An 11,008-nucleotide genomic window follows, 5' to 3' on the forward strand; every position below is an offset into this window, starting at 1 on the left:
TTTACCGCCCAAACCGGCAGCTATGGCTGGGTGCGTGAGGGGTCGGGTCTTGGGGGCATATCGAACAATAAGAGCGTCGTATTGTACAATTTTAGGACTTCGTGCGTGGGAGAAGGTGGTGAAAGGGCCGCAAGTGGAACTGCTTCATCAGAGTCCGGCGAGGTTTCTCGCGTTATCCTCAGGTAATTCGCAGCGCTATCGGCGCAGCTGCGCAGTAATTGAACTGGCAGGGCCTGTGATGAAGCAAGGATAGCGTTAAGTGTGTATTGCGTTTTTATTCCTATCGATAAAACCAAGCTTTGAAGTTGGTCTTGAACTCATGGCCATGGGTGGGCAAGATTAAGCAAAGATAATATTTCAAAACGTGTGTATAGAAAGAACAGATAGTACTTGTGCAGATACTACAATTCAAAGGATTTGAAGGCAAGCCAATAACTCAGGCTGCTAGCTTTCAAGCCTTGTTACCTATGAGTGTTGGATGTTTATTTGCTGCTTTTGGAAGAAAGCACTGTGGTCAATTTGTTTTTCATGTAATATCATAGCATTAATCAGATATTGTGCTGGATATGGGGCTAGTTTTCTAATCCTGTTGGCAATACTTAGGGGATAGCGACACATATTATCATCATATTTAAGATGTAAACCCTCCTTTACAAGGACACATAAGCTCATTTTGTGCATGGTGTTGAACAATAATTATTCTTAAAACAATATCAATAATTTACAGTCAGTTCCTACCAAACCTGTCAGTTTGGCAATAATCTCAAATGTCCCAGATTCAAGAAAGATGATCATGTTAGCATGTGCTATAGGGTTATGTTTTTCAGGTAATTTGTGACATCATTGGGAAATATAACAAATAGGCTATTCAAGTGTTGTGGACAGCCTGACCCAGTGTAGCCTGAGCTTAATGTGGCAAAGGCCAGCACCTACTGAATGCTACCCTTAACATGTTGGTATTGCTAGACACTCAATGATCTCTTGTCAAATATTAATTATCTCAATAAATCTTGGCTGCAGACTGTTGGATTCTGGGCTGCACGGGCAAGAGTTTGGGACTGCGCAGGAGTGCCCTTTTTGGATTATGCAGGGCAAAGAAATTACTCATACTGAATTAGACCCCCCCCCCTGCCAAAAAAAGGTTGCTTGTGGAGCAGCAGTTTGGGCAACACCAAAGCAGCTGCTGGCTGCCTGTAATCCCCACCTGGTGAACTTGCGGACCCATCTGGCCATTCAGTGGGAAGTTAATGATTGCTTGAAGCACCAGTTTTTAATGGGGCTTAAAGCCATGTGTAGCCTGTGGTATTTCGAAAGTCCCTGCAGGGACAGGAAGGGGATCTTGGAACTTCATGAAGACTGGTGACTCAGGGGTGGCTGTAACCATGAGGGCACTTCTGTGTACTCAGGGTAGCCCATGGGCAGTCTTAGCTGTTTTGCCCCATTCTGCCCACAAATGGTCCCTCCATCCACTGAGAAGCTCACAGCAGATGCCATTCTCTGTGACTGGTTAATTCTCAAGTACATTTTAAAGTAACATTATGGTTGCTTTTTGGGCACTCAAATGTACTGTCATGCACTGTTCTGTAGTTAAATACAGGTATTTCATGACACATTGTGGTGGGCTGTGCACTGTGGAAGTATTATCATGATCCATCTGTCACCATGTCATTTTTGTTGCTATTTCAGTGAGGCTTCATGGGGATTATGAGTGGCAGGATCCAAAGTCTGAAGATGAAGTGTAAGTACAAGTGATTTGTTTGAATAATTGAAGTACTATTAATTGAATATTAATTTAAATAATTGAAGTACTATATAAGCCAGTCAAGGGTGTATTTTTGCAAATCGAGTTGGTGAGCAGTTGAGCTGAGCAGTCAAGATAATGGAATTATCTGCCAAATTCACCAACCAACTTGTCTCTCTCCAGATTTTATCCACTATCTTCTCAAACTTGGTGACTGAAGCCTCCAACTGTTAATTAAGCTATGCCCCTGACTCTCATGGCTTTGATAATGATTGTCATGCATAGCTTGCCTTAAAGTTGTGAGATATGAGTGGTATGCTCACTTGAGAATTTGTCTAGTGTTTGCTTAACAGGGTTGAAAATTAGGATATATTGGTGCCATGAACTCTGAAATAAAAAAAATGTGACAGGGTTGTATTTTCAGAGTGAATGTGGTCTTCATAAATCGGGAAGGTGAAAGGATTCCAGTGAGGGGGAAAGTTGGAGACAATGTCATGTACCTGGCCCACAGATACAACATTGAATTGGAAGGTGAGAAAACACAACAATTAAATCTGGGATCAAAGAAGCCAGTGCCAGTCAGGTGTTTTCAGTCATATGTATTGCTGCAACCAGTTTTGACTTTTCCTTTCACTGTTGTCTTATCCCTCCTCCCAATTGATGTTAGCACTATTGCATAAATCTGTCCATAGATATCACATGAAGTGATGACATGCGATTGGTATGAGCAACTTGCAGCATCTCTGATTTATAGTCCTTGCTGTTTGGGACACCACCATCACACTGTTGTTGATGGGCCCAGGGTCGTGTTGGCCACGGAGGTCGCCCCGCCAACAGCGCCCGCTCGCTTCCGCCCCCGTTCGCTCAGCCGGCCGAGCTGACGCGGCGCCGCGCCGCCCGTAGGCGCCTGCGAGGCTAGTCTGGCCTGCTCCACCTGTCACGTGTACGTGCACCCCGACTACGTGGACCGGCTGCCGGAGCCGGTGGAGGACGAGGAGGACATGCTGGACCTGGCCGTCTTCCTGCGCGACAACTCCAGGCTGGGTGAGATCGGAGGCTCACTGCGGGTCAGGATTGGCGTGCAGAATTCCTTTCTGGTCAGAATGGACCATAGCCGACCGACGAAGCCACGAAACCAGTGGCATAGTCGGGGGGGGGGGGGGGGAGGCTTGTGGGTCCCCGAAAACCCCCATCAGGCCTTAGCACAGTGTTTCTGCACAACACTGTTGAATATATTGCAGAATCTGGTAATCAGGACAACTATTTTGGTTTTAAATCTCGTTAATACTGACATAGGCGGCGACATCTAGAGACCAATAGCTGAAATTTGGCAACAATACCGGAGCATAGAAGAGTAAATATGTTTGAAACGCGCCGAAAACAATTCTTGAAGGCCTCAAAGTAAACCAACATGGATAGCTCATTGATATGCCAGGTACTGTTCCTTTTAGCGCTTGTAGGATCTGCTGGCCTGTGCAAAGCGCGCAGGTGTTGCCATTGGGTTGGGACTCGATCGTGAAAAAGGTTGCCTCCCATCGTAAATCAAGGTAGCTTCTCCTGTCGCAAAATCCGGCTGCGCCCCTGCGCCAAACAGTCAACGGTTTCCTGATGGACCGGAGGGAGGTGTGTGCTACTGAAAGACAACAGAGATGGGGAAATTCTCTTAACATGGTGCATTAAGGTAGTATATGTCAATGGCTCACAACACTTAACTTGTTGGGGTTTTGATGTTTCTTCCACGTGCTGTGTGGAGACCTGGGTTTACATCTACCACAGTATGTGTTCGGATGACCTAGTGGTATTCGCACGTCAAGTGCCCTAACAGACCTCAGTTGTGATGTCCGCCTTACACTTGTTAGAGTAACAGCATTACTGTCGTGACGTAGGCCACTCAACATCGCCGGCTAGTACTCAGCGCCACGATATGTCGTGTCGTCTTGACATACTTGTAGTTCCTGAATGGAGGCTAGATGGCAGGGCCTCCACCTCGCTCTCGAAATCCCTGAGTATTGTCTTTTGATGTTCCCCACGTCTCGTTGTGACATTTATGCATCGCATGGCAGTGTTGCACCATGACGTGTTTTCACTGATTCCCACGAGCCTTCGTCAGTGCCTGTCTACCGAGCAGGAAAATATCGTCTTTATTTGAAGGGAATGTCACACATTGAAGGTATTGAGGCAAGCATCATGTATGATGAAAAAGCTGGCTTGTAGCAGTTGGTGTGCTTTTAAGTACCAAAGACTTTTCTAGGCAAAAAAATCATTTCGTAAATACGCTCTTCAAGATGTCGTCGATTACGTCGTGGCGTTCTGCGCATGATATGTTTGCATGATGTCTTTGTGGCTGCCGAGGTGGCCCTGCAAAGTCGCCACCTTAGCGGACAGAGTGACTTAATTTGTGGTTTCTTTACCTGTCAAGAGGTGTCGTGCTTATCGGTACGTTGTTAGCAGAACTCCAAATATCGTTATATGCGCGTGCTTTGGCCCGTTCTCGTGGTGCTCTTGCATATCTGTCCCTGATTCTATTCCAGACTGTTTGCTTGCATTCTCATATACTGGTGGCAGTGCTGCCGCTGTCTCGCGGCGCAGACTGGATGTGCCAGACGGGAGGTATTCCAAGTCACAGATGCGTGGCGACGTCCGTCAGCGCGTTGCGTAACGCTGCGGCTGTTCCAGCCCCCCTCCCCCCCCCCTCCGCCATGTCAGCGCGCCCAGCTGAGGGGGGCGGGGGTAGTCGTTACCGGCCAGCGCGCTGACCGGCGGCCGCGCTGCTCCGTCTGCAGGGTGTCAGATCATCCTGACCAAGGAGCTGGAGGGGGTGGAGCTCACGCTGCCGGCCGCCACGCGCAACTTCTACGTGGACGGCCACGTGCCGAAGCCGCATTGACGGCGCTCTGCGGCTGCGGCGGCGGCGGTAGTGGTGCCTCGTCAGTGTCGCCGGGCGGGACGTCGCGTGGAGGCGGGCCGCCGGTCGCGGAACCTCGATCGGTGGCCGTTGGCAGTGCCTTACGGCCACGCTGTGCTGTGCCATGCCGAGATGCTGAGACGTCGTTGTGGCGCTGAGGCACCGCCGGCCGGGCGTCGGGCCGCTGCCCTCAGGGTCGGCCGGGAACTGGGTCACCGCTCCGGCCCCCGGCTGCTGACCCATGGCAGCCGGTGCCGCCGTCGGGGCGCCGCAGCTGGTGTGGCGCGTGCCGGCCTGGGTCTCCGGCGCGTCCAGCGCGGCCCTCCGCCGCTCGGCCCTCCGCTCCTGCGGGGTTGGCTGGTGGCGCTGAATGGTGGACGGCGAACTGCGACCTCTGAGTGTTGAGATGCGAATGTTTTTAGGTCCTTGCTGACAACGGCGCTTGTGATATAGCCAGCCTTGTTTGTTAATGGTAGCCAGTTTATATGTTATGTTATACAACCCGAGTTTTGTCAGGCGTGTTTGGGTGCCGTAGTTCGCCGGAAGAGTGGCGGGGTTTGCCGAAAGGGTGCCGTGGTTCGCCGGAAGGTCGCCGTGGTTCGCCGCGGAAGGGCGACGTGGTTCGCCGCGGAAGGGCGACGTGGTTCGCCGCGGAAGGGCGACGTGGTTCGCCGCGGGAGGGTGGCGTGGTTCGGCGAAAGGGTGCCGTGGTTCGCCGCGGAAGGGTGACGTGGTTCGCCGCGGAAGGGTGGCGTGTTTCGCCGCGGAGGGTGGCGTGGTTCGGCGAAGGGTGCCGTGGTTCGCCGGAAGGGTGGCGTGGTTCGCCGCGGAAGGGCGACGGTTCGCGGCGGGAAGGTGGTGTGGTTCGGCGAGAGGGTGCCGTGGTTCGCCGCGGAAGGGGTGACGTGGTTCGCCGCGGAAGGGTGGCGTGGTTCGCGCGGAGGGTGCGTGGTTCGGCGTAGGGGTGCCGTGGTTCGCCGCGGAAGGGTGGCGTGGTTTGCGGGGAGGGTGGCGTGGTTCGGCATAGGGGTGCCGTGGTTCGCCGCGGAAAGGTGGCGTGGTTCACCGCGGAAGGGTGGCGTGGTTCGGCGGAAGGATGGTGTTAGCCGGAACCTGTCGTAACCACCTCAGACGCCGGGCTCGTCGCGGGCGCAGAGGGTAACCGCGCCTGGCCTTCACGCCTTGGAGCCTCAAAGGGGCCCCACACAAAGGCCAAGTGCATACTGGAGCACATAAAGGGGTAAGCGCTTGTTCTAGGCTTTCCCAGTCTTCATTGTTATAGAGATCAAATCAGTTATTTTAACATCTACCGCGTCACTGACAAGGGAGAGTGCTGCAATGGGTGTTCTACACGGGGAGCCATATCAGAGTAGGAGCATTCCGCAGGGCAGGCTTTGACTGGGATACCAGACTCCTTTAAATCCAGGTTTCCAAATGCTTCCGACCATTCCGTTGGTCACTCAAACACCTGCACCAATGGCTATCGGCTTCCTGTCCATTTCGCGCTCCAGCCTCCACTCTGCGCGTGGAAATATTCAAAACTGTGACTCCATGGAATCCTGGTTTGTCCCCTGCTTCGAAGGAAAGCTCCAAGTCACAAACGCCATCTGTATTTATGCGAAGCCCGAGCGGCTGGGAGAACGCTGAGTGGTTGAGCTCCAGCCATGGTTCACTCCCAAAATGCGCCCTCCGAAATTCCAAACGACGAAGCGGGAACAGTGCATATTAATAAAGCGTATTGCGAAGACACGAGTCCGTAAAAACTCCATGAAAAACTGTATATTCTAATACGTTGACACTATTCCTATGGCATACAATCTCACATTTGTAAAACGGCAAAGAGCTTTGCTCCCGATGAAACTTCTCGTGGCTGGTGATCGGCGGTACAAGACGCCTCCCGCGCTTCACTGCGCGAGGACGAACATGCATATAACCGGAATGTGCCGACACATCGGTATTCAATCACATGCTGTTGACCGTCACGGGCTGGCGTCGCCGAACGCCGATAGCAGCGCCGCCTATCGGCAAGGCGGTGGCGCCGCCTAGCGTCCGTTGGGGAGGATCTGTCTGCCGGCGCCGTATGCGGTCATGCCGGACTGGTTGGCGCCCTGGTTGCTGCCGTACTGCAGGCCGATCACCTGCTCGCCCTTCCGCAGCACGGCCTGGCTGAAGTTCCGCTTGTTCTCGTTGGCCACCTTCACACCCAGCACTGGGCCGTCGAAGCCCTTCTTCTGAGCCTGGGGACGGGGAGCAGTCGGTCACTCCCACGGAGGAGGATGGCACAGCACAGGCAGCGGCCCAATGAAAGTCACCTCGGAGTTGCGTGAGACATCAATATGCTGATGTGAGTGATTAGGACGCTTCCATTATCGAAACCACACCATCGCGTGGTATTACTACAACAATTTGCCAAGTATAGCACATGGTAGGCAGTACAATGCCTGCACGCCACATCGCATAGGCATTTATTAGTGTCGTGCGCCATGAGCCCGTGCTCCATGATTGATACCTACGCCAGGAAGCATTCACAGTATTATTAACATCAGTGGGCGCAGTAGGTTCTGCGAGCTGTCTAATGATTCGCCACTGTCATCGCTGGTCAGTACCAGTTTGTGAAGCAAAGACGTGAACGAGAAAACTTCATCGGATCCTCCTCCGCCATCCTGTCATTCCGACTACGGACTACAGAGTTACCTTGACCAGACACGATGCAAGCAGCAAAACCGTCAACGAGCTTGTCCCTACCAACGCCCCTTAGCGTACGGCACGGTTGTATCCGGCTGATACCGGACCAAATCCCGGCATCATGCCAAGGCCGCAGCTGACCCCTCTGACCAGTCATCTCCTCATACCACACGTCCATGCATCGGCCACACGCCACGATTTCGTACCTGCAGATAACTCCCAGCACCACAACACCACCACTCCATACCCGAGCCCCCCCCCCCCCCCCCCCCCAGCCCCCAGCCGCCCTCAACGTGACCACCAGAGGACCTGCCTCCGGCCCCGCCCACTCACCACTCCGCCGAGCGCGTACAGACAGTCGACCACCTGAAACAGAGCGGCCCGATCAGTGGCTGACGGCGGCGCGGCGGCGGCTCGGTAACGCGAGCCCGACAAACATCGGCGCTCCTCGGCCGCGTGACGGCCGCCGGCCGCCGGCCGCCGGTAACACGAGCCGCAGTCACAGAGCACAGCCGGCACGGCCTGACGGACGTGACGCCGGGACGACGCGGGCGGGCTCGGCGGGCCCGCCACGCCGGCGCCGGGCGGGCAGGCAGCCGGCTGCGGCGGAACGGTGGGTGGTGGAGCCCCCTCCCGGACTGCTGTCCGTGAGGACGGATCAAGATGGTCTAGCGGTCCAGTGAAGTGTCGGTGTTGGTCTGCTCAGATCACGGTTTTCGGAAATGCTGTGGGTGAAAGTGAGCTTTGTCTTATACCTTTCCTCACCTTCCCTCGCTATGTCCAGAACAACTCAGGTGTCCAGATCTACCATTCAGGGCTCTACCATGGCAAGCAACATCGCAAAATGTCACGCCTTTCGCCGTTTTCCGGCCGTTCAAAGGTCGACCTGAACGGCGCGACGACCGGACAGAATGACTCAGCCATCGCGTCACTTCGCCCGGCGCCTGTCGCGCGGCTGAGGCCGCCGTCAAACCGTCAGCCGGCGGCAGGCGGCCTCCAGCGGCCTCCTGCGCGTGCTGGCCGCCGGAGGCCGCCGCCGGCGCGAGTGGCGAGCCATCGTCGCGGCTGACGCAACCACCGACGTGGCAGCAGCCGACTGCGCTGTGGGACTAGCTGGCGCAGCGTATGGCAGAGGTATGGGCAGTTATTGTCCTGACCTCCACAGGCGGAGCTCACGGGAGCTGACAGTCCTGACTCCGCAGGCGGAGGGCACGGGAGCTGACAGTCCTGACTCCGCAGGCGGAGGGCACGGGAGCTGACAGTCCTGACTCCGCAGGCGGAGAGAACGGGAGCTGACAGTCCTGACTCCGCAGACGGAGAGAACGGGAGCTGACAGTCCTGACTCTGCAGGCGGAGGGCACGGGAGCTGACAGTCCTGACTCCGCAGGCGGAGAGAACGGGAGCTGACAGTCCTGACTCCGCAGACGGAGAGAACGGGAGCTGACAGTCCTGACTCCGCAGGCGGAGGGCACGGGAGCTGACAGTCTTGACTCCGCAGACGGAGGGCACGGATCTGACAGTCCTGACTCCGCGGGCGGAGGGCACGTCCTGACCTCCGCAGGCGGAGGGCACCGTCTCCTAATCCGTCAACACAGATGACGTGTTCCGTAGCAGAGGACTGCTCTGGAAGGGGAAGCTGTTGCGTCAGTTCCAAGGGAGGCTTGGCGACGGCCGCTGCCGTCGGACAAAATGCAGTGTCGAAACTCTGACGTCATAGGTGGTTGGAGTCAAACTGAAAAAGCACGGAGGGAAGTGGCGGCACGTACAGCAGGCGCCACCAACGGGTGCCACCTGTGTCTGCCAGCCGCTGCCCAACCATGCAAACGGCGCCATGGACAATGACGGTGCCCCAATGGGACAGGCATTCATGCTTTTCAAAGTTGCTACCCGACTTCCTAGCCAGTGATTTGGCCTTTGGTGCCGGGTGGGGTCCGCGGAGGGGCATGGTCGCGCCTGGACCCTACGTCATCAGTCGTGTTCTACACGTGGCTCTGGGGGGCAGGGCAGGGCGGCCTGGTGCGCTGGTCGCACCGCCGCTCGGAGCGCCCGCACCGCGCGCAGACCCCCCTCGCGTCGGCGCTGGCCCGGGGCGATACGCAAGGTCAGACGTGTTGTGCAGCTGATAGCAGTCCTCGACGCGCAGCGAAGGCTGCTGAACGCAGCGGACGAGGCCGCACTGAATGGGCCGTGTACGGGAGCACGTGCGAGGGGTCAGGCTGGGGCCGTTCTGCAGAGGCAGGCGCTGCTTTGAGTGGCTGCAGGTGACGTCATGCACTCCGTCTCATTCACCGGCGCCGGGTGATGAAATATCGGACCATGCTCTGCGTGAGTCTGCAGACAGTCGCCAAACGTGCAAAAAGCGCATCTAGCTGGCACATTCAGTGTCAGAGTGCGGTGTTTTCGGTGTTCTTTAGGGCGTTACCAAGGTCAGTGGCGAATTTCCTCGTGCGTGAGAGGGCATTAATGCTCAACTGACATGATGAAAACCAGCGCATGAACCAACTCACCATGTAGAGGTTCTTGTTTTCATAGAGGTCGTTGACCTGGAACAGGTCCTGTGGCTTCAGGCCGTACGCTTCACAGCCTTTCAGGAACATTTCAATATTCTCCCTCTGAAAAGACAAATGACACGTCAGCACGCGCGTCACCTGAGTCGAACGGTCGCCAAAAACGGAGACAAAAACGATGACCACGGGACAAACCGTTCAACCGCACACGGAGGTTTTCAATGCAAAAAACACTGTTTACAACACAGTCTGCATACGGCGTCATTCTCGACCGATGCCGTAATAATAACGCAAAGAAGAATGAAGAACGGCAACGCAACATAAAAACAACATAACCATCAAACATGCAAGAAGCGCTTATATCACAAGCTCATCTCAGCGCCAGCGTCAGGCGTCTGTTCGCATGCAGTCTGTTGTTAAACACCATTTGAGGATTATTGACAGAATACTGCTAGAAACGCAACGGAAGCTTGCATGGCAAAAATGTATTCCATGTTCCACGCCACGGCGGAAGGGGTCTGTCCCGGCTGTTCCCTCGTGGTTTGTTGAACAGCCACGGCCTCCACCCCAGCGCCTGCAGCGGGCCGCGTCCGCTCCCCACCGCTGCCGCCAGCACCAGACCGCCGCGCGCTTCACATGCCCGATCACGGCCGCACCGCCGCTCCAGCTATGCGCGCGGCGGCGCGGCGGCGCGGCCGGCCCCGGCGCCGCGCCGCCGCGCCGGCCCGCTCCGGCTCCGGCCGTTTGGCGCGGTCGGCGCGCCGGGTCGGCCCCGTTGCGAGGCGGTGCGGGGCGGGGCGGCAGAAGCGACGCGTCCGATCGACGCGGTCAGTGCAGGACGCGCGTCTCCTTATAAGCGGCCCGGCCGCGTCCGCCGGCTGACTCAGCAGCCGCCGCAAATGGCCTGCTGCAGGCCGGCCGGCGGCGAACACGGCGGCCGCGCGCATACCTGGCGCGCCTGCCGCCGGACCGGCCGGACCGGCGGCAGGCGCCCGGCGACCGGCGTCACCGGGCCGGCGCGCTCGGCACATCCGGTGACGACACGCCGCGCACGGACGAGCAGCACGCGCCGGCACGGGGGAGGGGGCACGCCGGGGACGGCGGCCTCCCGGGGGACGACCCAGCCTGGAGTCGCCCAGGGCTGGCGCGGTCAGGGGTTGCTGACCTCCG

At 56.5% G+C, this 11,008-nt stretch overlaps 2 protein-coding genes across 2 annotated transcripts; one reads left to right on the forward strand and one right to left on the reverse strand.

The window, feature by feature from the left end:
• On the forward strand, positions 1-5,147 carry Fdx1 (Adrenodoxin-like protein 1, mitochondrial Ferredoxin 1). Its single transcript, XM_037231174.1, has 5 exons — positions 1-182; positions 1,687-1,738; positions 2,166-2,272; positions 2,645-2,785; positions 4,525-5,147. The coding sequence occupies exons 1-5, from the start codon at positions 23-25 to the stop codon at positions 4,626-4,628; spliced, it is 564 nt and encodes a 187-aa protein (XP_037087069.1). The 5' UTR covers positions 1-22; the 3' UTR covers positions 4,629-5,147.
• Positions 5,148-6,240: 1,093 nt separating this feature from the next.
• Positions 6,241-9,943, reverse strand: LOC119108516 (myophilin; the record flags this gene model as incomplete). The annotated part of the gene is given in 3 exon segments (XM_037232088.1): positions 6,241-6,883; positions 7,665-7,697; positions 9,839-9,943. Coding segments are annotated over 3 exon segments (333 nt in total), but the record flags the coding sequence as incomplete, so codon positions are not given.
• Positions 9,944-11,008: the final 1,065 nt, after the last annotated feature.

Source organism: Pollicipes pollicipes, unplaced genomic scaffold, assembly GCF_011947565.3.
Source record: "Pollicipes pollicipes isolate AB1234 unplaced genomic scaffold, Ppol_2.1 Scaffold_6686;HRSCAF=7923_pilon_pilon_pilon, whole genome shotgun sequence".
NCBI lineage: Eukaryota > Metazoa > Arthropoda > Thecostraca > Pollicipedomorpha > Pollicipedidae > Pollicipes > Pollicipes pollicipes.